The sequence below is a fragment of the Ammospiza caudacuta genome, chromosome 16 (assembly GCF_027887145.1).
Source record: "Ammospiza caudacuta isolate bAmmCau1 chromosome 16, bAmmCau1.pri, whole genome shotgun sequence".
Lineage (NCBI taxonomy): Eukaryota > Metazoa > Chordata > Aves > Passeriformes > Passerellidae > Ammospiza > Ammospiza caudacuta.
This window is the reverse complement of record NC_080608.1, coordinates 4,427,022-4,454,970: the sequence shown is the minus strand read 5'-3', so window position 1 is coordinate 4,454,970 and position 27,949 is coordinate 4,427,022. Positions and strand designations below refer to the sequence as shown.

Genomic DNA, 27,949 nt, shown 5'->3' with positions numbered 1-27,949 from the left:
TTTCTAATACAGACTTGCTGGTTCTACGTCATCACTTTCCTGTAAAGTTTGCACTCTAGTATTTAAGTTCTTCTATAACCGATAAGAATCAGAAAGACACTCTATAACATTTATTTTGCCCTTATGTGACTTAAAGAAAATTAAAATATCTGAGGAAAGTGACACCAACACATCTATTTAAAATTTCTCACATAACAAACTAAAGTCCTTATCCTTGTATTAATTGATGAGGAAGCCCCAATAAATGGGGAAAGATGGTGCTTTGAGGTAATGTTAAATTCAATTAAATTGAAATAATGTGAAGTTCTTTCAAAGTAGCTTCTAATGCATTTTTTCTCAATTTTTAATTTTTATTTATTCTTCACTGAAGTCACTCTATAAGAGATTGCTTATATTAGAAAATATAAAAGATTGATACAGCTGTTGTGATCAAGCTGCAATCTCACTATGAGATTTTTACAAGTATTTGAAAATTCCCATCTTTTTTTTTTTTGTTCCCAAGGATTCAGTTTTGCCAAAAGCTGTGGTTGATGCTTTGTGCAGGAACAGCTCATCTGCCTGAGATAATTGGGCAGACTCATATTCTCTCCCTTCAGTTTTCTTACCCAACCTGTGCTGCCAGGTTGTTAAATTCAAGGAGGGAGGAATATCTGATTTGAAGGGGAAGAATTGCTTATGAATAATTATTCTGCAGACTATTCAAAATTACTAAGTATTTACTCTGAGTGTTTGTACTACATTAACTCACAAATCAAAATGCTGCTGTCACAAAATAACCAAAATATCAGCTTAAAGCAAAACTTGAGTGACAAACAAACATGGAGACTCCTCCTGCTACAAGGAAAAATATACACAAACACAAGATTTCCTTTCAATATCAGGTGCTTTAGAACATTTTTTTTCTTTTTTTAACTCTCTCTGGTTGCTGATGTAACAAATAGTGCATACCAAGCTCAGAAATGGCTGTCTCCATAGCAATTGGGGCAGGTTTTGCTGTTTCCCTAGTTACTCTTGACTGATAACCATCTGTTGTTCTCCTCTGCCACAGACCCAAAGGGGAAAAGGGGAAGAAAAGAGAAAGATAAAATGGGTGTTTGAGAAAATGAAAGTTACTTACTGTGGTGTTGTTTACAGTTTTTGAAGGTTTGCACTTGTTTAAATTATTTATTGTTATGTTGACAAGTGTCAAACACCACACATAAAGGAAAGTTCTAGTTCACAATGCTACCAACAAGTGACCTTATTAACCAGAAATCATACCAGGGAATCAGATTAGGAATATTAATAGGAAATCATATCATTAAGGACAGTATTGTGAAACTGGAAAATCTGAAAGCGAGGCACAGAAAAACACGCAGTTGCTAAAAGGAAATAAAGAGCAGGCATTTGTCATGTGCACAGAGCACACGGAGGAGGAGGTGCAGGTGGTTCCATCCCCCCAGCTGCTGCAGGTGGAGCAGGAGCTGTGCCTTCCAGCCCTGGGCTCTGCTCATCTGGGGCTGTGCTTCCAGCCCACCTGAGCCCCTGCTCCTCTCGGGTGTTTCTGCCAGGGAAGGGGGGCACAGCACGGAGAGGCTGCAGCTGTCCCTGCCCCATCCTGAGCCCAGCACTGAAACTCACCCAGAATCTGTGCCCTGTGCTTACCCAGGCTCCTGCAGCACCATGGCATCCCTTCTGTGCAGCTAACAGCACAGAAATCCCATTCATTCCCAAGGCAAAACAAACAAACCCCACAGGGGAGCTGGTACCGCCCATCAGTGCAGCAGCATCTGTAGCCGTGGTATTTTCTGAAAAAGCCTTTCCTTAGGATTTTTCCTCCTGAGAAGCATAGAGGCCTCAGGAACAAAATGTAAACAATGGTTATCTGCTGCTGTGGAATGCAACAGGTGCATCTGTGATTGGTCTCATGTGGTTGCTTCTAATTAATGGCCAATCACAGTCAGCTGGCTCAGACTGTCTGAGACACAAGCTTTTGTTATCAGTCTTTCTTTTTCTATTCTTAGCCAGCCTTCTGATGAAATCCTTTCTTCTATTCTTTTAGTATAGTTTTAACGTAATATATATCATAAAATAACAAATCAAGCCTTCTGAAACATGGAGTCAGATCCTTGTCTCTTCCCTCATCCTCAGACCCCTGTGAACACCATCACAAGCATCAGCTGGGATCGGGGTTTTCTCCTTAAAGTCATTCTGTACTGCAACAGATTCATTACAGAACCAAAACTTTAAAAAAAAAAAAAAAAAAGACCCAAAATACTCCATCCCTTCCTATTAAAAAGTGTATCAATTGTCAAAGACAGACAAAATTTGTTTGGAGCCTTTGGCATTTTTAGAATGGGCTCAGCAGGACAGAGGGCTGCAAGAAACTCTCCAGTGTGACACAACAAGGCTGGGCTGGTGCTCTGCTGGCTCCTGGCTGCTGGACAGATGTTCTGGGCATGGGTGACATCCCTGCTGCCCCGGGGACACCACTGCAGGTGGAGCTGCCCCTGAGCCCAGCCCGTGCGAGGGGCACTGAGCTCACTGAGATGGTTTAACAGGGACACTGAGCAAAAAACCTGGTAATTCTGTAGGTGCTCCTTGCTGACACATTTTTATGTTAAAAAACCTACAAAACTCAGGTTTGAGAGGAGAATGAAGGCTCTCCTGCCTTTGAGAAGCTTGGACTTGACCAGCAAACATGAAAACATTGTGGGGCACAGAGGCTGCGGCAGAGCAGGGAAGGTGAACATGCCCAGGGCAAGTGCCTGGTGTTTACATGGTTAGGGGGATGACAGAGCAAAAGGAAATCTGGACATTCAATCTCCAGACATCTGTGCCCTCTGAAATCCCATATCACATTAGATTAATGCTATCACCTGCAGTCATACAATCACTTGGAATATGTTCCTGTAGCTCTCAGGATAAAAATTAGGAGGAAGCAATACCAAACCACTAAATATTGCAATACCAAGCCACTAAATATTGGGAGTGTCTGCCTTGCTGCATAGCTGGTAAATTTAGGCAAAACAGTTGATTTTTTGTTTGTTTTGGTAATTTTTTTGCTTTTGTAATTATAAAATTAATACTAAAAACTCATGGATACTATCCAATTAACATCTTTCAGTTGTAAACGGTAGTTTCCTAGTACAACACACCAGTAAGTTTTCAGTCAAAGTCTGTTTTATCAGACTATTTAAAAAAAAAAAAAAAACACCAAAAATGGCCAGTTAAAGCTGGAGAAGGAATCACAGTTCTAAATATCTTCACATCCCATTTTGGATTGGGGGACTTTTCTCGACACGGTCCTGCTCAGTTCCTCAACCGACTCCCACAGCCACTGGAGAACAGTTCACAAATCACGTATTTCAAGATGCTGCATTAATTTTAAATCATCCTGATAGGGATTTCCAGCACTGACCGTGCTTAACACAGGCTCAGAAGCTTTTCTAAGGGGTTCCAAATCAGGACATTTCATCTTTAACACAGCTGTGGGTTCCTGTGAACCACACAGATGAATATAAGTGGCATCTCCAGATGAAAAGCAGGGTTGGAGGATGTGCTTCCAGGATTTTGCTTTGCTTTACCCTTTTTCTTCTATACTGATTGGACAACAGCAGCTTTATTTTGAGACAGGGAATTTATCCCCTTCTAGTAATTTCTGTTGTAAAATCAGCCACTGACAAACTCACCAACAAAAATAAAAAGTGTTTTAAATTACTTTTAGACAAAGAGGCATTAGGCTTAGTTACAGTTCTGTGCTGTTCACTGATGACCTGCCTGGGTATTATCAGAGGTTTTGTTTTTAACACAAAAATGCTTCTAATGACGTGCAGCTGCAGATCCTGACTCCTAACCCTTTCTCTGCTTTGCTGGTTGGTTTCTCAAGCCAGGTTTCTCTGAGGAAGAGCAGCACCACAAGTACCCCACATAAATACAGCCCTGTTGCCTCTTACTGACACAAAACAGGGCTGGCAATGACTGTAAAAACCATTGACATTTGTTTTCCAGTGGTTGCTTCAATGCAAAGCCCTGATCCTGTGACTTCAAGTCTTTATATTTGTCATTTCTTAGCATCACATCCCATTTTGCAAGTCAGACCTGTGGCTGACTTGCAACCAGTTCTAGATAAGATTATGGGTGAGTTTAGATGAATTGGTGCTAAGGGTGAGAGAGACTCTGGAATTCAGCCTGGACCTCACAAGCCTTTACAGCACTTACATCAAATTTCATTCTCACTACTCAAGGCAATGAATTCAGGTTCCCCATCCAGAGTCTCACAGGAATTACTTCTACAGTCTGACTGTATACCTCATTGCCCCAAATTTGCTTGTTCTGCATGATTTCAAACAAATAAGTTAACTCAATACCTGATTTGGGTCAGTGCATTACCTGCTTATGCTACAAAAACTGTAATTAAAGGGTGAAATCTTGCTGTGTGCTTTTATATGATGATTTGTATTTGTACTAAGTTTATAAAAATAGCACTCTGCACTTTTTCTGAGCACTCTGTGTGCTTATATAAGTAACTTAGGTAGTTACATATACATGTACTTATATATGAGTAAGCAAATAACACTTCCCTTAGACTAAGTGGCAAAGGGTTCCTATAAGCAGTAAAATCTGCTATTCTGTCACAGAAAAGCCCTGAGCAGGCCAGCCTGCAGCTGATTCTTCATTATCTCCATTCCTGAGGTCCACTCATAGACATGGGGTGTTTGTTGGGCAGCGGGACATGAACTTGAAGACCTATTCCTCTTCCCTGAGTAGCTGTCCAGATCCAAATTAATAATTTATGACATATTTCTGAAGTTGTCACACCAGCTCTGCCTCTGTGACTTGTTTTCCACTCTGCCACCATACTCCTTTGTGCACACCAGGTCTAGAACCCTTCCCAAACTCATCTATGCTGTCAGTGAAACACCTGCACCTAATAAAGGCCTAAAATCCTTAAAAAGAACTAACTCGAACAAGAAGTGTTTGGAAAGATAACCAGTTTCTAGAATAAAAAAATAGGACATCTTTAAGAAAAGTTAAAAAAAACCCAAAAAATATTGTAGGAACCAAAATAAGTAAGATACCTGATAGATTAAGTGGGAATCAAAACCAATTTTCTTCTTGGTTATCTAGGCAGCTAGTAATTACATCAGTTTTTAAATACTTTGGAAATGCTCTGGAATTAACACCAAACTGGATCAGAGTTGACAAAAAAGCCATTTCCATTTTGCTTTCCTGTTTTCAAGGCAGCCAAATTCACATCATCTGTGAATGTTTGTCACCCGAGGTAAGGACAGCAATCCACCCTGCAGATTGTTGTTTACAAGCACTTTGCAACAAGTGTTCCATTTGAACACCCATATGAACCAGAAGCACCCAATATGTTTGGATGACTACATTCAGTTTTTGTTAGCAGATCTGCAGCTTCCCAAACAATGTTTTACCAAATCAATGTGGCACTGCCACTTATCCTTCAGAATCATGGCATGGAGCATATGTGACAGCTCTTGTGCATGTGCACCAGGGAGTCTCTTTCCACCTACGTGTAACCATAGGTCTGCTTATTTTGATTCATAAAAACAAATGGCATCCATCTATTTTCGGCATTCATGGGATGGCTGTGGCATTTGGGTCCCTCACCCTTTAATATATTTATTCCTCCTCCCCAGAGCTGTCAGCAGCACCATGAGGTTTTACAGAATTTTAGGAACTGAACTCATCTCTTCCAGTTCCACTAATCTACAAATTTCCAAATTAAAATGTTCTTCTTTAGCCTTCGGACAGGTGTAATACTAATATAAAACATGGAGCAATGACATGATAGAAATTGGTAAGTTTTGTCCATTGTAATCTGTTTTTATGTGTTTTATCCCATATCTAATAGATAACCAGTGACAACCTTAATGAAATAGTACTCTCACAAGAACCAACAGCTTTCACATCAGAATGCATGGGCTTTTTCTTTTTTTTAAATAAACAAAAACCAGGAGATGCTGCAGTAAGGTACAAAAACCATAAAGAAAGGCTTCCTAAAACCAAGCCTGCTCCCCCAAAACAGTGCCTGGGAAAGTTTATCTGAATTTCTCTCTGACCAGACTGTCAGCATCCACATGCAGAAGGTAAATTTTATATCAAAAGGGCTGAACACAATGCAGGAGATCATTATTGATGTCATTACTGCCACAAAGTACCTTTAAAAATATACAGGTAAAGGATGTATAACAGCACTGGTGTTTTACTGGGCTTGAAAGGAAAAGTCATCAAATCCCTGCTGGTATATCCTCACATGAGCTTAATTCTTGGGGAGAGCTGAAAAGCAGATTGCAGGTGCTGAGGTCTCCCAGCTCTCCTTGTGAATTGCCAAAATCCTGGAGGGAAAACCTGCTGGGCAAGGAAAAACTCAATCTGGGAGCTGAAACATCACAGAGCTGAGACCCCAGTACCAAGGGACAACCCTAATCTCCAAAACAACACACAGTGCAAGAGCAGGGGGACAGGTCACCTCCACAGGGATTTATTGCATCTTGCAGGAGATTTCAGCGACTTAAAACTCTCTACTTTATCTATAAATGCAGGACTTGTAATGAATCTAAGTGTGAAAGAATTATTTCATCAGAAACTGGTAAAAACAGCACCCTGAGATAACTGCATGCCCAATTTGAAAGTAAAAATATGGATAGAAGATGGCTTACTGTTAGACATAAGGTTAGTATTATTAAATAATTTTTGCACTTCTGATATCAACAGAAAATACTGTAGAGGTAGGTTTATGTACAGAATTTTCTACACGGTACAGACTTCAGTATTTTTCTCTGCAAATTTTGCTTTTCATTTTTTTTAAGAAAAGTATTTCCTTTTGAAATCATTAAAACAACCTTCAAGTAAGACATTGTGATTTCTTAAATATAAATGCTTACATTCTGAAATGTTCATTCACATTTACTCACTAGTCACTGAATAAGGATTCTACAAGCCTTACAAACTTGAAGCCACTATCAAAGAATCTTAAAAGTTCACATACCCAGATGAATTTGAAATTTCCTTGCTAGGTGATGTATATTTATGGGTATTTTGTCCTGACATTAGTCCATAAATACATTCATAAAGAGGCACCTGCTTCCTCTGCCAGTGCTGTTGTGACAAAAAGGAGCCACATGCAAGAAAACTTGGACTCCCAAGCAAGAGCAGGCAGCAGGTTTGGATCACAAGATCACACCAGTTACCTCACCTGACCCTTCAGACAAAACCTCAAAAACCTCATTCATACTGAGACATGGCAGCACTGAAATAAAACAGCCAGAAAAAAACCCTGCCCCATTTTTTTTTCTTTTTTGCAATCAAAGCAACAATTTTTTTTTTTTTGTAAGTAGGTAAAGAGGATACCTGAACAATTGGCTTCACAGGACATTTCTCCCATCCTTCTCAGTCCCTGTCCTGAGAGCTCTGCTTGTTGCCCAACTTATTGTGAAGGGCTGGCTGCTCCCCCCCTGCCTGATCATTAACCCTTAATTATGTTTTCAGCTGCTCCTCAGCAAGGGAGAGCTCCACATCTCTGAAAATCAGTGAGAGCTGCAGGCACAGAGCTAAAACCAAACCAAAAATCCACCCCCAACAAGAACCCCCTGCTCAAATGGCTCAGATAATTGTGAGTCCCTCTTACTCAGTGAATTATTCCAGGCAAACCACTTGACCTCTTTGCAGCAGTCATCTTCCCTCTAAGACTGGGCTTAAAAGCAGGACCTAATCAATAGCTGTTGCTGCATATGACCCGAGTTTAAGCATATAAATTAAATACTAAATAAAGTAGGTTCAAGGGTGAAACTCACATATAAGGCTACTGAAGGGTCACACAAAAAAAAAGGGGGAAAAAGTCAATCTCATTTCTAAAGGTAATTTTCACAGCAGAAAGCTCCATTTCCCACCCCATGCCACAAAATGCCATTTTTGATGTGTATGAGAGAGCCCTGTTCTGCAGGATGCTTTATGCTGGGATCATGGAAATGCAGCAAGAACTGCTTATGGGCATCTTAATGTAAATCATTTGCCTTAAGATTTCTTGTGCACCACACCACAGTTTTACACAGCCCATTATCTCTTTAAATGAGTTAAATTCTAGGGTTGGGAGGTTTGGTTTTGGGTTGGGGCTCTTCTGAGGGTTTTTTTTTTATACACCACTCTATATTCCAGTATTAAGGTATCATGACTGCCTTATAAGCAACTTGTGATTGACAGGATATTGATGCAGAATTTATATAGGGAAATAATATTGATTGTTCATTCGTGAAACTCTGCTGTTCCTTCAAATAAACAATTCCAAAACCCCTTGTTTTCCCTAGTCAAACAAGAGAAAGGAAGAAGAATCCTAAGTGTGAAAATGCACCTTGGACAAGCTGTGTATGCACATTACCACAGTGCTACTGTGCTGCTCAATGGGTTGGAAAAATAACTCCAAAAAGAGCTTTAAAAAAACCCACAAAAGACTGGAGCAGAGGTTACTTCCTCATGAAGATGGAATTCTCTCATTTGTTTCTTTGACTTTTATGGGACTACCAAAGGGTAAACAAAAGCAAAATTAGATCCCACAGGCCTTTGGTAGGAAAAAAAAAGAGTGGAGGGAAATGATATTCAGCAGCAGAAATCAGCTGTACAAATGAGACCATCATCTCACAGCCTTTTGCACTGCTGCTGCCTCTGCTCCCCCTGTGTCATGTGGTCTTAAACAAAAGGGGTTTTATTCTTGCCTACCTCAAAGCTATTATACTAAAACCATTCTCAGATTTGCACCTAGATAATCAACTTTATTTCTATTAATCTCATAGCAGATATCTGAGTGCCTGAGAATTCCCCCTGTGCTTTGCTCAGATTTAGATCCTTATTTTATACAGGAAGACAACACTGCAGATGCAAGCAAAAACACTGGTGGTTTTTTTGAATAAAATGAAGATCCTCCATAGGATTTTCTTAATGTCCATGCAGGATTTACATGACCTGAGCTTCTTTTGAGGACATTTTTAAGTGATGCAGCAATTGAGCTGTTTAAAAGGACTGTGTAACATCCCTTGCTGTACAAACACAGTGAGCATATGTTCATATAAAAACAATTTGTGATGGAAAAACTCTACACTACAGTTATACCATGACAGTTTAATATTTTCCTTTCAAGGCATATCAATTTTGTATTGAATTGAATTGCAGGTGGCTTTGTTTTTCTACACTTTATCTCATGGAGCCACCAAACTGCAGGATAGCAAAGTCATGGAGCAGAGTGAATCACTGAATGAGAAATGCAATCATTCCCTTCTGGGCTCTAAATGTGGCAAGAAGCTGCACAGGCTTGTTTGAAATAGAGAGCTCTGCTCTCACTCAGAAAGCTGCAGCTGAGGTGAGAGTTGGGGTCAAAAGCAGGGGGACATCCATCTCATTTTGTGGTCAAGGAAGAGTGGTGCAGGAAATCTGGTCCCCCAATCAATTACTGAAATTAATTTTTGAGCCTAAGGCATTGCCTTCTGGGAAAACAAGGGTCCATTTACTCACCTGTTTTGCATAGTGTTTGTACCACTTTTAAAAATTAAGTTAGATCAAAAAGAATAATTGTGTTATCTGGAGAAAGTGATGCAGTATGAATTACAAACTCAAGAGGCTTTATTCATACAATCACACAATGGCTTGGGTTGGAAAGGACCTTGGAGATCATTGAGATTCATCTCCCCTCCTTTTTTAAGGGACTCCTTAAAAAGCACAGCAAATCAGGCACAGTTTCCTCTTCACAAAATCAAATATCAGAATTTAATCCCAGCGAGATGGGAAAACAACTGGAGACCCTGGGGTGTCTCTGCCTTGAAAGGAAACAGCAAGTGGCTCTTGAGAAGAGCTGCTGAGCAGGAGATCAGCTCTGCTGCAAACCATCTCCCTCTCCCTTGGGAATCTCCATGGGCACCGAGCTGGAGCTGCCCTGGCATTCCCAGCACAGCCTGGCACACCAAACCCACCCCAAACTCCTTTTGCTCCCCAGTAACAGGCATTTGTCACACTGACCACAGAGCTGAAGCCAAGCACAGGGGGAGAGAAAAGAAGAGTGGAAAAAAAGACAACTCAAGCTGTGGTTTTAACTTCGTCCAGCTGGGAAGGTCAAGTGGAAAAGGCAAACTTTGTTCTGCTGGTGGACAGTATTTACAACCCCCCTTTGTCCATGGAGTCTGCACTGAAATGATATTGCTGTGCTGTTTTGGCTAGAGACTGCACACGCTGACCTCTCCCTGGCCAGCACAGCACCAGAATAATTTCATACAAAAGGTTTGCATTAAATGTAATGAAGCAAATGACAAAATCAATAAACCTGGAATGGTGTGGCTATCATAAAAATGATGTAAATTCAGAGTTCACTCTGGTTATGAAGCTATTTATATTCATAATTAAAACCAGTACTCTTTTTTTAGAATAAAACTTCCTTTTGACAATCGTAGATGAATGCTACAGGAAATCTTCAACAAATGTATTCAAAATTAAGGCATGGCACAAAGACAGCATAAATTACACAAAGATAAACTGTAGGCATAGGTTAGCCTAAACACGTACGTAATAAAGAAAATTTGATTTCATACTTTTTCAACTGATGTCACATCCCATTTTAATCAAGTTTTATATCAAAAGGACAGTAAGGATACCACATAGCCTGTTTTTAAATCAAGGTATTTTCTGGAGTTTGTTTCTGTCAGAGAGACTCTTGTAAGTTTATTAAAACAGAAAAGAGCCAAATCTGCTATTCATTACTCTTCATACAAAGGCAGTGCTGCAGCAATGGGTGCTGCATCAGAATCTATCTGTGCTTCATTAGGATAAAAGAATAACCAGCCCAGAAAGCAGCAAGCAGAGCTCAGTGAAATAAGTAAGCAGATAAGTAATCTCTGGAAATAGCAATAGTCACCCTGACTTTTTGTAGCAGATTTCAAACCCCAGATAATGGGTCCCATTCAGGATTGGGGATGAGGTTTTCTTTTATCAAACTCTGGACCTGGAGCTTGTGATCTTGTTTAAAAAATTCCACCAGTGTCCCATTTAGGTAAGTGAGTTATATACAATTTAAACTTCCAGACTCTCATATTTTACCTAATGGAAGAGAAATTGTTAAAGTGACCACCAAGCCTGAGGTTCTGACACACAAAGGCTGGACTTCTTCAGTCTCCTGAAAAATCCTTTGGATTTTTCCAAAGGATCCAAAGGATTCCCATCCCTCTGCCAGTTGTGTCGAGTTCCTGATGGGACACAGGACATCCAATTCACTCCTCAAACCTCACCAATGACCACTGACAGAGCTCATTGCTGATGGCTGCAGGAGGAGCCCCTCCAAGGCTGGACAAGGCAATAAATTATGCAAGACACAAAGCGTAGGGAAGATCAGAACAGAATTTGAAGTAGATGGAAAAGATTACTTAGGCCTGTGTGGGATACTTCGTCTTTCCTATCATCAGCATTAGGACTTTACCATACAAACAATTAAAGTGCAGGGTTTCAATAATGTTTGAAATACATTTCCAGAAAAGGAGAAAACAATTGGTATTGATGTTGTCTTACTTCTACAAGAAATATGAAAAAAATCTGTGGTTTGCCCAAAAATTAATACTAAACCCAATATATACTGCAGTGGATATCCAGGATACAGGAATTGAGTAAATCAGAATTATGAATAACTTTATTATGGAGGTAGTCAGCTCTGATTAGCTCAGAAAAATGAAAAATTTTAAAAATATTAAATGCCACCAAACATACATCCTCCACTACTACATTGGCTTATGTACTTCTATTTTATAAGTGGAACACACTTAAGAGATATTTCAGCTTTTTATTTATCTGACATTTTACTCAAGGGGAAACAACCTTTACAGTGAGGAAATCTGTTCCCCAGGAGTGATGGTTCAGCTTTTAATAAGTTGTCAGTGACAGATCCCTTGTGGCCAGTTGAGCCCACAACTGCAGACATCCATGAAAACAAACACTTCCTGAAATGCAAGTGGACAAGAGAGCAGAGCAGACACCCACCCTACTTATTGCAGATGTTTTCATTTACAAAATAAAAAAAATTAATCAGTGGTGCATTTCCAATCTGTGCAATCAATCTCACATGAAGTCCAAGTCATGGTTTAGCACATTCAACAGATTTAAGATCGTGCTGTGCTGGTTTGTCCACCTGGTGTTTCCTTTATTAGCAAGGGAGAAGAGATAGGGGATTACACAAACCCAAATGTGTTTAAAAATTACTAGTAGGGACTGATCACACTACCAAATATGGCCCAGGTTTAAACATTTCATGGGGTGGTTTTGGGGTGAGCAGTGTTTATCAGGTGAGCTGCAGCCTTTGCTGGGTTTCAGTGTGCACATGTCTCCCTGAGGCACAGGGGGCCATCCAGGCTGTTGGGAATAATGCAAACAGCAGCCTTCCCATTAACACTCCTGTCCTAAAGCACAGGAACCTCCTGCAGGCTGGGCCAAACCCTCCAGAGGACCACGTGAAGCAAAGGATCACAGAGTTACAGCACAGTTTGGGTGGGAAGGGACATCTCATCCATCTCATTCCATCCCTGCCATGGCAGGGACATCTTCCACCATCCCAGGGTTCTCCCAGCCCTGTCCAGCCTGGCCTTGGGCACTGCCAGGGATCCAGGGTGAGCCACAGCTGCTCTGGGCACCCTGAGCCAGACCTCAGCACCCTCACAGGGAACAATCTCTTCTGTTGGGAAGGGTGAAAGTTTGACAAGAAAGTCTCCCAGATATTGGATGCTTAGCAGAAAGATTTTTAAATGTGGAGTTTGATGAAGGAATAGAGATGGAAGCAAGTTTTGATATAGAAGAAAAGAATTGCTGAGCCAGTCTTACTGGATAACCAAGGAGGCAAAGGGTGTGTTAGTTAGAAGGGGTTTTTATGACTTAGAGCAAAGGATAAACTCACCCCAAACAAGATGATGTTTTTACCAAGCAGAAAGATAGCACAGGCAAACAAGGCAGCAAAGTTACAAGTAGGAAAAAGGTCTCAGAATTTTCCACTGCAAGAAAAATGAAAAACAGCTTCTAGCTTAAACTGTAATGTACTGACTTTTAGTGATTGGTGAATAGTAACAAAAATATAGTAATTATAGTAGTTATGATAGGCTATAGATAATAGTTAAGGTATAGATTGGTTCTACTGTATTGAGATGCTCAGCAAAGAAAAGTCTATAATGCAGTGTAACCAAAACCAAAGGGTCTCCAGGCCTGCCTGCAGCTGGAGCTGACAGCTGTAGGCACAGGCTCTGTCACCCACAACCCTGGGCTGATGGAACACCTTGGATGGAATAAACTGCATTTTGGAGAGCTCCTGAAATCCCACATCCCTCATTTCAGCTCTTACACTCTTCTAATTTCCAACCTAAACCTGCTCTCTGTCATTTAAAGCCATTCCCCATTGTCCTATCACTTCACACCCTTCTAAAACATGCCCTGAAAACTGACACACCCCTAATGCCAAGCATTTACACAAATACACTATGAAGACTGAAACTGGCTCACTCACTAGCAACATCACTGCTGAGCTGGTATCTCTTAGCATCCATACACGTTGCAAAAATCCTATGAAACTTTCTTCTCAAGATGGTAATTCTGAGTAATGACTATTCCTTATGATGTCAAAAAGAGACACACAGAAGTTTCAGGGCTGTAAAAACACTTAAACCCCCCAGTATTTTATGGGAATTCCAATAAACTGCCTGGAAGCACCATTATTCAGCACAGCTCCTCGGAAGACACTGGCTCTGTGCAGCATATCCTAGAAAAATGCAGAATTAGCTTTTTATTCCAGAGCCCTTGCCCACCCTCAGCCATCCTGCACAAAACTCTTCTGCAAGGGAAGGGACCCAAGGACAGGACACAAGCAGGGCACGGACCCTGTGCTCCCACAGACCATGAGGAAGATGCTGATGATGATGAACACATCATCTCTCCAATGCAGCACAGAGAGAAAAAAGCCTCTGCTGATTCACTGGAGGCAGAGAAAAAAACTGTGATTAAAATAGTGCAGTTTCTGAATTAACTTCTAGTTTTCATCCTCATCTTCCTAACAGGCTTTCCCTTGGCTGTGGCTGCAGAACCTGTGACATTCCTGATGGAACCAGGGTGAGCAGGAAAGGGACAAAAACCCCACAATTCATTTATTAGCAAGGGACAAGACAAAGGGGATTACACAAACCCAAATGTGTTTAAAAAATACAAGTAGGGACTGATCACACTGCCAAATATGGCCCAGGTTTAAACCTTTCATGGGATGGTTTTGGGGCGAGCAGTGTTTATCAGTGTTATCAGTGTTTATCAGTGTTATCCTCCCTCCACCTTCCTGCCTGCCCAAAGCCAGCCTGCACACCATTTCAGCTTTCTTGCCTTTTTCTCTTATTGCTACTATAAGACAGAAAAGGGAAGATATTTAGAAAGATCAGGGCAGGTAGATTTTAGAGGGGAGGGGAGGGGAGGGGAGGGGAGGGGAGGGGAGGGGAGGAGAGGAGAGGAGAGGAGAGGAGAGGAGAGGAGAGGAGAGGAGAGGAGAGGAGAGGAGAGGAGAGGAGAGGACAGGACAGGACAGGACAGGACAGGACAGGACAGGACAGGACAGGAGAGGGACAGACCAAGGGTTAGTGTACACCTCAGCCTGAGCAGAACCACAAGGAAGCCCCTGCCGGGCTGGGCCACAACTCTCAGGAGAACAATGAAGCAATCAGTGTCACCCCTCTGTGTCACCCCTCTGTGTCACCTGATGTGCTGGCCCTGCGTGTGTGGCTGAGGGTGTCAAGAGAGAAGCTCTTCTGCCTCACAAAATGTCCTCTGCTACGACTCTGAGTGCTTGGTTGGTTCTGTCCATCTCACCTTAACCGTGGTGCAGGGAACATGTGTGTGCATTCCAATCAATCATATCCTTTTAATGAGTTAATTGTGAAATATATGCTCCTTGCATTTCTTATAAGGGCTAGAACAGATGGCAAAAGCTCAAACTAATGTATTCATAAAATTAACTGACGCTGCAGGTGGTGTTTCTCCATAGAAGGTGGTAAGTTGGGAACTTGTTATTTTATTGTTATAATAATGCTGCGTGACAATGACATTTCTAGGAAAGCAAATGTGATGGCCACAGAGATCTCTCTTGAATTCATTATGGTCACTATCACAATGAAGACCAATTACAGGAAATAGAAAGGAATACACTGTTGGAATACATTGAGTGCAGGGTGAATTTATGGACAAGGAGCAGGAAAATTATTTACAAATTTATACAGTTTAAGTAATGTGATCTATTTTCCCCCTAAAGAGTGCAAAAGGCTTGTCTCCAATGAGTATTCAAAATAGCTCTTTCCATGCCTCTGACCTGTTTAGCCAGCTCTTTGTCAAAACAACCTGAAATCTGTTCCATAATAGAAACGTATCCTTTCCTTAAATTTTCATGTATTCCTATTTAAAATATACTTTTAATGCACACCATCAAATAAAAATACATATTTTTCAAGTTTTCATCTCCATGTTCCTAACAGGCTTTCCCTTGGCTGTGGCTGCATCAGCTGTGACATTCCTGATGGAAACAGAGCGAGCAGGAAAGGGACAAAAAACCCCAAATTCCTCACAATAGTATTCCTATTTAAAATATACTGAGCTGTTAATGCACACCATCAAATATAGATATATATTGTTCAGCCCATTGGGAGACACAAAAGCAAATACATAACCCAATACATGATAATCAATTCTCCTCTAGGCAGTTCTTTGCTTTTATTTGAGGCCAACCACTGGCTTCAGAAGGCTCATTCCAGATTTTACACCAAAAGAATGGAAAATCTGGCCAACTGTTTATCTTCCTCCTTTAGTTTTATTTTACTGCAAACAGCAAGAGAAACACTGAATACTGTACACAAATGTCAAGCAACTACAGCCAGGAATTTCAGAGGGCTCTGGATAATAGCTTCCCTGGAGAACCCAGACTAAAGGAGTTATGTTTTGTAGTGTAACATTTCATTAAGATCTACTGCATATTTATGTATGGCAAATAACTCACAATCACTTGCTTTCTTCTAGTGAAATGGCTACACACAAATCAACCATTATTTCCTTTATTCATTAGTTTATTCATTAGTTTAACTTGACGGGTATGTTTAATTTTTCCTATGGCTGAATGGCAGAAGCTACAAATATACTCTGCAGAGCTGGCTGTGACAGTTAAAAAAAATTACATGGGAACATTTTCATATTTTGTGTAGGTGAATGCAAAATACCTCTCAATGTAAAGAGCAAGTTCAGCTTTTTCCAAAACCTGAATGTGCAATCAAGATGTTTAATTTTTGTAAAAGTTCTGTAGATTGATGCTAATAGTAGATGCATGCAGAAAAAGTAACAGAATCTTCCAGGAAAAGCCATTTAACAAATAAGGAACTGAAACTAATAGGTACAACAATATTTTACAGTACTCACAGAGCTCTGATTCTCCCCACTGCAGAGGTAATTTAACCACTAGGAAAATAAATGTGTACTGACTTGCAGAAGTGTTAAACGTTACATATGTGCTGATGTATTTCTGTATTTTTAAAAACATAAATCTAAATGCTTCATTTCTCCCTACACAAGAACCACAATGTGCTAAGCGACCCCAGGATGCAGGGAAAGCCTCTTGCAGGTCCAGTGATAGGAGCTGTTATCTCAGGTGAGGCTGAGGAGTGTTCAGACAGAAATGCAATGAGCCTGTATTGTCATGACACATGAACCTGTTTACTTCTTTTTTATTTTTCTCTAAATCCCAGTTTTACAGAACCTTACAGCCAAAGCCTGTGAGAGATAAAAGGCAGGAGCTGAATATGGGAATATGGATGGAAGTGAATTCCAGTGACTCAAGCACAAGAAACTGCAGGAACCCCTGATGGATAAAGCAGTGCCTGTGTTGTTCTGTGTGGCTCCAGCTCTGAGTGATGCTCACACAGGGTGGCTCCCCCTCTGCCCTGCTGCTCTGGCATTGTGCCCTGCATCCACACTGCACGTGGATTTCTGTTTTCCATTCCCTGGCTGGGAGATATTCATGGACTCATTGAATGGTTTGGGGTGGAAAGAACCATAAAAATTGTCTTGTTGCACCCCCTGCCATGGGCAGGGACACCTTCCACCATCCCAGGCTGCTCCAAGCCCCGTCCAGCCTGGCCTTGAACACCTCCAGGGATCCAGGAGCAGCCACAGCAGCTCTGGGCACCTGTGCCAGGGCTGCCCATCCTCCCAGGGAGGAATTTCTGCCTAACATCAAGCCATGTATATCCCTGTGCTGGGATCCTGGCTGCCCTCAGTGAGGTGGGCTGAGCATCTGCAGGAATGCCTCAGCAGAGGAACACTCCCTCCCCTGCATGCCAAGATGAGATAGGAGCAAGGGAAACGTGCAGAAACCCAAGAAGCAGCTCTATATATTTTTATGATGGAAGGCCACGGCTGACAGCACTGAGTTAGCCCAAAGCTCAGTGAGACCCAAACCCATAGACTTTAATTCTTGAAATAAATGTGCTTACTTGAGGCTAGATTCCTGCAAGAAACATTTCCTGTTCTCTGAGTAATAAGTAACAGAAATTGAATACAGGTGTGCTCTGCAGGCTGGCCGCCTCTTGCCCTCTCCTGTTCAGCTCTTAGGGCCACTGAGCTGAGTTCATGCACATTCTCCACAATGTGTTCAAAGTGTCAGTTTATGCCAAATTCCCAAATAAATTCACTACTGGTAATGGGCATTATGTGCTCATGAAACTTTCTAAAAGCTGTATAATTATTTCTACATTTCAGTTAGAAATAGACTCACTAATTTATTTGTGTGCAGATTCTTTGATTTTCATACTCAAACAGCAGAAAACACTTCATATGAAAATAATTCACACAAGGAAACTTCCCCCACTTAGGAGTTTGAGAAACTCCAGCCTCTGCTTTGGCTTTGTCTTGTGCAAAAACACTGGCCTCCTTGACATTTAAAATTCTTCAGCACAGCCGTAATCCAAGCCCATTTTCCTGGGCTCACTGTTCTGCTAAGAGAATGATAAAAGATAGAAAGCTTTTACCATTTAAAAAGAAAGACAATGAAAAACATCTTGGAATAATGCTTTTTATAACACTTTTTTCACCCTCTGTCATTTAAATTTTTTTTTTTTAATATTTTTTCCCCTGCATCAAGCCAGCTCTGCAGCCCTGGTGCTTGGGGGACGTCACCAAAGACTCTCCTTGCTTCACACATGCAGCAGCACTTCCCCTTTGGAAGAATATTTTTTAACACCATTTTGCTGCAGCTGGACACAACCTGTGTCTCTGTGTCCCTCCCTGCCATGGCCATGCTGGAACAGGGTAATTCTCACACTGTAATTCATACTGAGCCCTCAGGCTGCCTGTTTCAGAGCTGGAGTCCAAAAGGAATTCATGCCCTGCCTCAGTCCATTGCATCAACTCTGCATTTTGTCCTGAGGGAAGCTTTCCCAGCTGCTGTTAAACAGCATTAATCTGGACACTTTCCTCTGGTCTAGCACTTGCTATGTCTCTATTATGGTATCTCCAGAGTTTTTATTTTTGCCATAATATTGGGACACTTTTGGAAGAACCTGGAAGAATCTGAGGCCATGTTAAAGGTCAAGCCATGAAAATAGAGACCATTCCATGCCAGCCTTTCCCTATACAAATTCTAAATATAAAATGGAAAGGGCTGGGGAGTATGTGACAGTTTGTACCTTTATTTCTTGTGCCCCAAAGCCTCCAAGCTCCCTCACAAACACGCTTTATAAAGTGGAAGAACACTGAGACAGCACAATAAATCTGCAAAGTGATAACCACAGGAACAGCCCACCCTGCTGCTGTGCCATCAGCACCTTTGTGTCACAGTCACCAGGCAGGTGCTGGCACCCCAAGGCACAGGATCATTCCCCTGCTCACTGCCATGGTCACTGCTGGGACCCAGAGGGGACAGACCTGGCTGCCAAACACAGGCTGGCAATGGGAATCAGCATCTTTGAGCTCACTGCTGAAAGAGCTTTGACTATTGACTTTTTGACTATTGACTTGGTTCAGCTTCCATCACACCTTTACAGCTATTGCTGGAAAAAAAATTAATGTATTTCCAGCCCAAGCTGGCTCAAGACTGTGCCATGTTTTTCCTAGCAAGTCCCAATCCACTCGTCTGTGTCTGGAAGCACCAGTCCCATGGACCACTCTGGGCACGGGATTTGTGCATTTCCTATCAAGAAAGAATGTCTGGATGTGAGTGAACAGTCTGCTTCCCCTGCTATTTATCTAAATAACCAGTACTTGTGGCTCACAACAGCAATCTGTTAGAGCACCAAGCTTTGTGCTCCTGCTGAGCTGCAGGCTGGACTGGATGACCACTCCAGACCAGAATTATTTTATGACTCTGTGATAACTTCAGTGCTCACAGAAGTCAGAAACTGGAGCTACAGGGAAGTACTTCTGATACTGTGTGTTTTACAGCAAAACAATCAATACTGCTGAAGTTGACAGATACAAGATTTTGTTAAAGCTTGAAATCCCAACATTTACACAGTTCCTGTAAGCACTCCAGCCACTCGGTACCAGCCCATGGAGAGGAGAAACCCTGGATCCTTCTGCACTGAGAGTGGGTGCATAAATCAGAACACCTGTTCTGGGTGTGACACCTTCTCAGAGGTGACCTAAACTCTGAATGCAAACTTTGTTATTTGAAATCAAGTCAGACAACAACAGTGAATTACAGCTGGCAAAGTTTGATTTCCTGAAACAAAACACCATCTATTGTTCCTATAGATGACACAATGCAAGTAAAACTCATGATAACAGGATTAAAGGGATGGATCCCATCAGGATCATCAAGTCCAACTCCTGGCCCTTCTCAGGATGCCCCAGGGATCACATCACATGCCTGAGAGCATTTCACTGGGGCAAGATCTGAAAACAGAACTATGCTGCAAGACTGTTTGTAGAAGAGGTTTTCTTTTCACATCTCCTTTAGCTGTTCCTTCCACTCAATTTTAAGACATCCACAGCATTTATGCAGCGCTTCCAATATTTAACACAGTGGGGATCAGTTTTCAGCTCCTGCTGTGGTAACACAGTGCTAACCCTAATGAAATGCTCTGAAAAGCTTCTGAGGGTGGCTGCAGGCTGTCCCAGGGAATCCTGAGCCTGCTGAGCCTGGGGCTGTTGTTTCCTTGCTCAGCTCACCCCGTGCTGACTCCAACAAAGCCAAGGGTGGGTTACAGTGTGGTTGTGCACAAAAAGGGGTTTCTGTTACATAACCTGTGAGAGCCTCCAGCAGCTCTGGAAATTCAGAGCTCAAAGCCTTTACACATATTTCAGGCTACCTTACAGCAAAAGGCTAGGACAGACTGGCTTCATTAGCACAAAAACCACAGGCCTGTCTTCTCTCTTAAAAGGCTTTTATAAATTATTTTAATTTTAAATACAAGCTGTCAAAGCCTGTGCAGTTAACTGCTCCCATTACATTTTTCATTTTCTGATATTTGTGCTCAACCACCATGCCTGAGTGCCACAGTTTGTCATTTATTTCTGACAGAAGTGATGGGACAGAAAACTTAAACTAAGCAAAACATTTCAATTCCGTTCCCAGACTTGAGCAGTAATTTTCCCATGCACACCTTGCTCTAGGGCAGTCCTGCAGGACGGGGTGAAGCCTGTGAGTCTGTTCTTTTTCCTCAGCTCAAAACCTCCCCAGGTGTGTTCACAGGCATGAGGACCAAATCAGCCCTGCCAAAAACCTGCAGGGTCCCTTTGGTGCTGCACAGAGCTGGGCACAAGGCACCCAAACTGAGAGCAACAGCCAGATATAAGGAGAGGAGAAAGGTTTTCAGCACAAACATTAATGAAGTTGTCACTTACAAGTTCTTCACATCAATGATTCCTCGAAAGGCCTTTCTAGGGATTCCTTTGATCTGGTTTTCGCTCAGGTCTCTGAATAAGAGAACAGAAAAAAAAAAGAAACATTGTGTTAACAAAGAGAACACATTTCTCAAATCTGCATCAGCTAGTGCAACATCCACGTGCTTGGAAAAGGAGATGTTGCTGGATTTGTTACACCACACGGTGTTTTCAATTTTCTCTCCTCCAGAGGTCTGTGGAATGAGCTGAAATGACTCTCCAACCAAAAGCACCAGAATTCCTGATACAAATGACAGAACTTCGAGCGAACATCACTCAAATGTGATGGTGATGCTGGCATAATGCCATAGTTCATTGTCAGAGCACCTGCAGCCAAATCTCATGCCTTGGAATCACAACCCTGTAGTGTAAATGTAATTTTCTCTGCATGCTTCTATTTGTTTACAGACTGCAAAAATACTTGGCTGCCCCTACTCAGATTACAACTTCTTATTTGAAGTTAATATTCAGGCAAAACATGACAATCATTCTCTTGTGAGGCTTTTAAATTTAAACTGAAAAGATCTTAATCTACTGCATTAAAATTCCACTGCATTATGTATCAATGGGAAAAACTGAATTCATAACCTTATTTAAAAACCACCAACAGAAAACTAAACAACCAACAAGCAATTAAAAAAGTCTTTCTAGTACTGAAAGCACGTTAAAAATGGTTAGATCTGCGTTGTGAGTGCAGGTAACATTTTCCTGATTCCCAGCCTGCATTTGAGAGCTTTTCCCCTTGATGAACTATAAATAGTTCCAGGTTCACAGCCCTCCAGCAGGGCAGTGGAGGTGGGAAGGAGAGCACCAGGAATGGGTGAGAAATGGACATGAAAGCAGAAAGCTGGGATGTTTTCATGGTGAGGAAAAGCAGCATTTACCCTGATTTTCCTGTGGGTGCCCCATCAGCACAGAGAAGGGGGAGAGGTTTCAGTCTGGTTTAAAGGACAAAGGGTGGGGCAAGACAAGAAGGGAGGAAGAAAAAAGGAAGGCAGAGAAATGGGAAAGAAAAACATAAGAAAGAAGCAAATGGAGGAAAGGGAAGGCTCAGTGATGACAAAGGGACCGATAAAGGTGACCCTGCAGAACTGCACAGGGCATTGTTTGGGTGAGAGCATCCCCAAGGCTCTGCCCCATTTTCAGAGAGAAACTCTGCCTCTGTGATGATGCTTAGGAGGGGCTGGCAGCCCTCTGTACTCACCCCAGCCACCCTCTTCTGTAAGTACATTTACTGCTCAGCGAGCTCCTTTCTAGCCTCCACCAAATTGGTTTTATCAAATGAGAGGCCAGAAATCAGAGCCTGTCACAAAAGCCCACATTGACACTGCGGGTCAAGATGTGTCACACGGGGCTTTCTTCTGCTTTCCATCAGGCAGATAAGGAAAAAAGGGGACTATGTCCTTGTCACGAGACTAATTCAATTTCTACCAGTCATGCAGTCTACACCAAATTCTCAAAGTAGCCACAATTGTCCATTCAGAGGAGCGCAAACAAAAATGTGTTGCTGGGTACAAGTCTCTTTTTCAAGTCAGATTAAAATTCTTTGCGACCTTCACAATTTGTTTAACACTGATCCACACTCTGACCCCGCCTTCACCTTCCCTTTATTTTGCCAGCAACAAAATATTAGTTCTTTTAAGACAGGCCTTCAACCCAGACGAATGATCAGGGAACTGGGACAGAGAGCAGACAAAGCACAGGGTATTTCAGACCCAGAAGGAGGAAGTTTTAAGCTGTCACTTTGGTGTGACACTGAGGCACAGCAGAGCTGTGGCAAAAGTGTGACAAAATGGCTTAGCAAGGCAAAAATTAGTTAAGATCTGAAAGGAAGACACACGCAAAGCAGAACAAAAAGGGCTTGGAAAAGTGGAATTGTGTGGTCAAATAAAACCACACTTAATCCACCATCTCAAGTTGCATTTGTCTGGTATTTTATTGTGCATTTCCAGTCATGTGTAAAAGTAAATCAGGTTTTCAAGTGATATTTCATAACATTGTTGTGTTCTACAAGGGCTAATTTATATATTTGATCTCTGCTTTGTCTTTATGCTCAAATTTTAACCTGCAGCCAGGCCAAACCAGGGGACTGCAGGAAGTTCATCTGTTTTCTATGAGAACCTTCTTGTAAAGTGTATTATTTTTATTCTCTATAAGGCTCTCTTTTCCAGCTAACAAACCTGCCTCTTTCAATCTCCTGGATCATGGACTGATTCCATAAATCTTAGCCTGAGTGGCATTAGTGAGACAGCATGGAGGAAAAGTCACCAATGTTTCTTTTTCTGCCTTCTCACAATTATAATCACCCTATTTTGAGATGGTCAAGAGGAGTGTTTCTCTGTGCTTCCTGACATTGTGACAGTTTTGTTAAGCATGTTTAATAAGCAAGCAAACCTCAACCAGGCTCAGCCTGTGCACTTCACAAAATTTGCTCTGAGGTAGCAGAAGGCTTTAACAAGAAACTTCTCTGCTGAGTTTATCCTAAAGTTCCAGCTTTTTATTCCCTGCTTCTCATGGCAGACATGATGGGAAGCTTACAGCAATGGTGTGCAAAATAAATATTAGTTATTAATAGTAACTGCTGAAAACCAGATAAATCAATGTGAGGCCAAAACAAAAACCTAAAAAGCAGATGGAAAAATAAGGCAGTAATTAAGAAAAATAAACAGAAAAAAAAAAAAAGAGTGATGATTACTAATAGATTTCCTACTTAGACAGAAGCTTCAAGCCCCCTATTTCTGTAATGGAAGACAAGTCCAGTGCCTGGGGGGAACATGATGGGAAAGGGGAAATTTGAAAAATTCCAGACTTAGGGAATAATAAACTTCCCAATACCCTTCCCAAAACAGGCAATGTTAGAGAGCTGAAATCACTTGACCTGAGGACAAACCATAATGTGCCAGTCCATCTGCAGCACCCTCCTTGCAAGGGTCCCTCTGGTGCTGGGAGAAAGCACCAACAGAACCAGAATGTGCTCATCTGCATCCTGGTAAAGAGATGAGCTGAGCTAAGGAAACATTTCCAGATTGAACTGTCCTTGTTTTGATATCAATTGTTTTGATAAATGCAGGCAGGTTCTGTGCAGTTTGACCTGGCACAGAGCTTTGCAGCAGGGCACAGAGCACGCCCAGCCTGGTGCACTGCACTGCTGGGCACAGGCAGCAGAACCCAGAGGAATTCAGGGGAGAACAGCAGAACAAATTTTAAATTCTAAAATATTAAAATTGATTGAGATTGGGAAATAAGTATATTACTTAGTCCTCTGTGCATTAAAATTAATTTTTCCAACTCATCCAACAGCTTCCGCAGCAAAAAATACCCCAGAGGAAGCAGCATCCTCATTTCTGAGCTGGGGGAACGGAGCCACAGGGATGTTAAAGAGCTTGGGCTGGCATTTTGCACAGGGGAGAGAGGCAGGAGCTGACAGACCCAGCAGCTGCGGCTCAGCTCATGTTAGCCCAGCCCAGACTCCTGCAAGAGTTGGCACAAGCCAATACCTTTCTTGGATTTTATTTTAATTTAGCTAAAATGCTTTGGACACAGATGAACTCCCTCTGCAAGTCTAATATTGTTTTCTTGATCTTCCAATGTGAATTGTAAGTGCCTCACTGATAAAAGGATTGGAAAGGGAAAAAAAAAACCCATCCAAAAGTGCTGACGTTTCCTAAGTGCCTCTGCAGTCTTTCTGTAGTGCTGGTTTCAGCTTCTGCTCTAAAGCTGCCTATTGCATCCTGAGTGGAAATTCAGCTATCTAACAGAGCAACAGAATACATTAAGACATTTTTATTATTATTATTTTCCCGGTAAGAGAACATAAATCACTTAATTGGAACACAGACCCTACGAACATCCACAGAATGAATCTTCATTTGGACTACAGATTGGACTAAAGACCAATTAAAACAACTACTTAAATACAAATTGCAAAATTAAAAAGGTACTGGAAATAACATATATTATATGAAAATCAAAAATTCAGCAGTGATGGCATTATGCTTAGCTTTTCTTCCTTTTCAAACAAAGAAAAAACCAAACCCACCCTTTGAGGATTTACCAGTTATTTTCTCATTTTTCTCAACCTTTTTTAACACACAGATTTGCAAATTTAAAAATACTTTTTTTTTTTTTTTTTTTTTTTTTTTTACATCTGCCTGAAAAACAGCTTGATTAAGAAGTATTTAATGTCGTTGAACACTAATCTTTAATTATTTCCCCCGCTCAAATTGGCTGGGAGATCACCATGAAGCATTATCCAATAAAGAACTCAGCTTGCCTTTAATGTCTAAAGAGTTTAAGGCAAAGACTTAAAGAACAAGTCACCCAGAGCAAATTCTGCACAGCCAAACCTGTATCTTCCCCAGCATTTTACTCTATGTTTATTCCACAGTAAAACTGCAGACTCACAGAATTAATTATTAACACATGGAACCAATGGTTTACTTAAAATGAAGGGAAAATCCAGCCTAACAAACCTGATTCCTTTCTTCAGGAGCATTTCAGTTTATCCACAACTTAATTGCATCTTGGAGTAAGTCAGGGGAGCTCACACACAGCTCTCTGAAGCAGCTGGTACAAAACCATAAGACAAACATTGGTTCCTTTGACTGGATATGAGACTTGAGTGCAAAATAAAACTGTTTCCTATCCTCTCTTCTTGCCAGAATAATACTGGAAAGTTAATATTGTTCACCTGCTCTGCAAAACAGAACTAATGAAAGATACTACTCCTGATTTTAAGCAAGGGCCAGGTGCCACCAACGCCAAGAAATCAGCACTGTGCCCACCAGCTTTGCTCTGGCTACAGAATGTGCAGCTGAGAGAAATGAGAATTAATTCAACCCTCTTGGTGGCTTGTTTACATTCTTTTACAAATTAAGATTCCTGGATTTAAAACATTTCAGTCCAATGCACTGATTAAAATTAAATAAAATAAAACCTTCCTGAGGTTTTTGTGCACTTTTCAAGTTTAATGACTACTCTTCAATCTAATTTTTCTTTACAACTGGACTAAAACTAAACTGAACTGCTCCACTGTGTCACATACTTAACACAATCTGGTCACTGCAATTTGTCTCATTAGAATTAGTTTTAATTTGTACAACATGTTACACATAAACTCTATCCTGCAATGTTTTACTGAATTAAGTAGAACAATTAAGGAGTTAAAGAATAACAGATGGGGAAAATTAGAGAGTATAATCCAAAGATAATAGGTATCTCTAAGTAATGTGTAATAAAAGATAAGCAAGTCAATAAAGTGAGGAATTATACAATTCAGCTTTGTCATAGAACAAAACTTGAGGGAAGAGAACTCCTACAACCAGAGAAGAGACAGGGCAAGGGGACCAGTGCTATCTACAGGAAGTGTCTGCAAGAGAAAATGAGGGAGAAAGACCAAGAAAATCCACAGGGTGAAAAAAGGAGTTTAATTGTATCTGTAAAAATTCCAGCACAGAATATTATGCATTTCATTTACAGCAAGGAACAAAAGGATTCTTCCTGCTCTGCCAAAATTATATGGTAGCTTTTAAAATTTTTTTAATCAAAACTAATATTTAGCATTTTCAACAACTTAATATTACTTTTACCTAGGAGATAATGTCCTAGTATTTACCAAGCTGTTAGGTATTAGAGTTTTTCCTATTCTACACTCAGATTAAAAAATAACTGATTTAACAGTTAAGGACGATTCAGAAACTTTGAGTCTCTTAAATATGGAAGTTAAACTCAAGATATTTATCATCTTCCAGGTGGAAAATGCATTGCCCAAATCAGGTTCCTCCTCCAGTAATTAGAACAAGCTGTGGCAAGTCTGACACTCATCAGCACCTGTGCCCTGAGTGCAGGAATGGCTTCTCCCTCTCAGCAGGGCCAGTGTGAAAATGGTATTTACTGTAAAGCAGCACTTGTAGCTCTGTGTCTGATGGAAAAATGGAAAAGTGTTGCTGCTGATGGGCTACAAGGCAAGAGCTTAACAACAGCAGTGTTGTAAAGCATTACTCTGTGGAAACTTGGCATCACTGCTGATTTTCTAAAAGGAAAAAAAATCCTCCTACCAGTGCACGAAAAGTAAAGAGGGTGAGAAGGATGTGAGCTCTGCAAACAGAGCAGGTCCTGCAGCTGCTGCGCACCCTGAACAAGGTGACTGTGTTTCACTAAACACAATACAGCTGCCCCTCAGCTCCTGCCCTGCGAGGCTGCAGGGGAAACACAGGTTTGGTTTTGTCTTGTTTGTTTTGAGGAGGGAGTTTAGCTCCAAAATTCCAATTAAAGCAGCGCTGGGCGCTTTCACGCAGTCACGCACTGCCGCACAAGCACTGTGCTAAGCCTGCGCAAGGTAAACACCACGGTTTCTCTGCTGATCCAGTGGCACTGTGAAGTGAGAGATGTTAATTCTGTACTTCTGGGTCTCAGCACTTGCCCACAGCCCCATTACCCAGGCACACACACCTGCATTGTGAGAGCAGGACACTGAGCAGAGCCAGAGCCTCACGATTTGGGAGAGGTGCTCACTGAGGAGTCAGGGGAAAAAGATCTCAGCAGAAAATGATTATTTTATCATCATCTCCCACCTTCTCCAAGGACAATTTAAAAACCATCTGTTAATAAAGGTCCTTCAAAGGATCCAAGCTCTGTGGAGTTGTGCAGTTCCATGACTTCTGTCCTGACACAGCCACAGGGATCACACAGCACATGCTGAAGTCTTTTTAAATGCTTAAAAGAACAGAGAATACTCATTTGTGATTACCTGATTTTTCAGTAGAGGTTTTTTAAATTCTTGGTTGCTTAAAAAAAAACCAAAATAACCCAAAACTCAAACCCCACCTTGTTTCACTGAGACACAGAGCAACACTTGTCTGTTAATGCACTCAACAAATAGAAAAAAATCTATCAGAACATCTTTGAGAAGATGAGTAAATATTTTTACATAATTTTAAATAAACTGTAAAACTAATCAATATTTTTATATAATTTAAAATATTTTATATAATTTTCAATAAATTGTTTAAAAATATTTTAAATTATATTTTTATATAAT

The 27,949-nt window shown here is 41.2% G+C and overlaps 1 protein-coding gene across 1 annotated transcript in view; it reads right to left on the bottom strand.

Annotated features, from left to right (window-relative positions):
• SLIT3 (slit guidance ligand 3) overlaps positions 1 to 27,949 on the bottom strand; it is a 487,105-nt gene that overhangs the window by 222,471 nt on the left and 236,685 nt on the right. Inside the window, exon 5 of the mRNA XM_058815569.1 lies at positions 20,872 to 20,943. Within this exon, the coding sequence (XP_058671552.1) occupies positions 20,872 to 20,943 (72 nt within the window). The remainder of the gene's footprint in view (positions 1 to 20,871; positions 20,944 to 27,949) is intronic.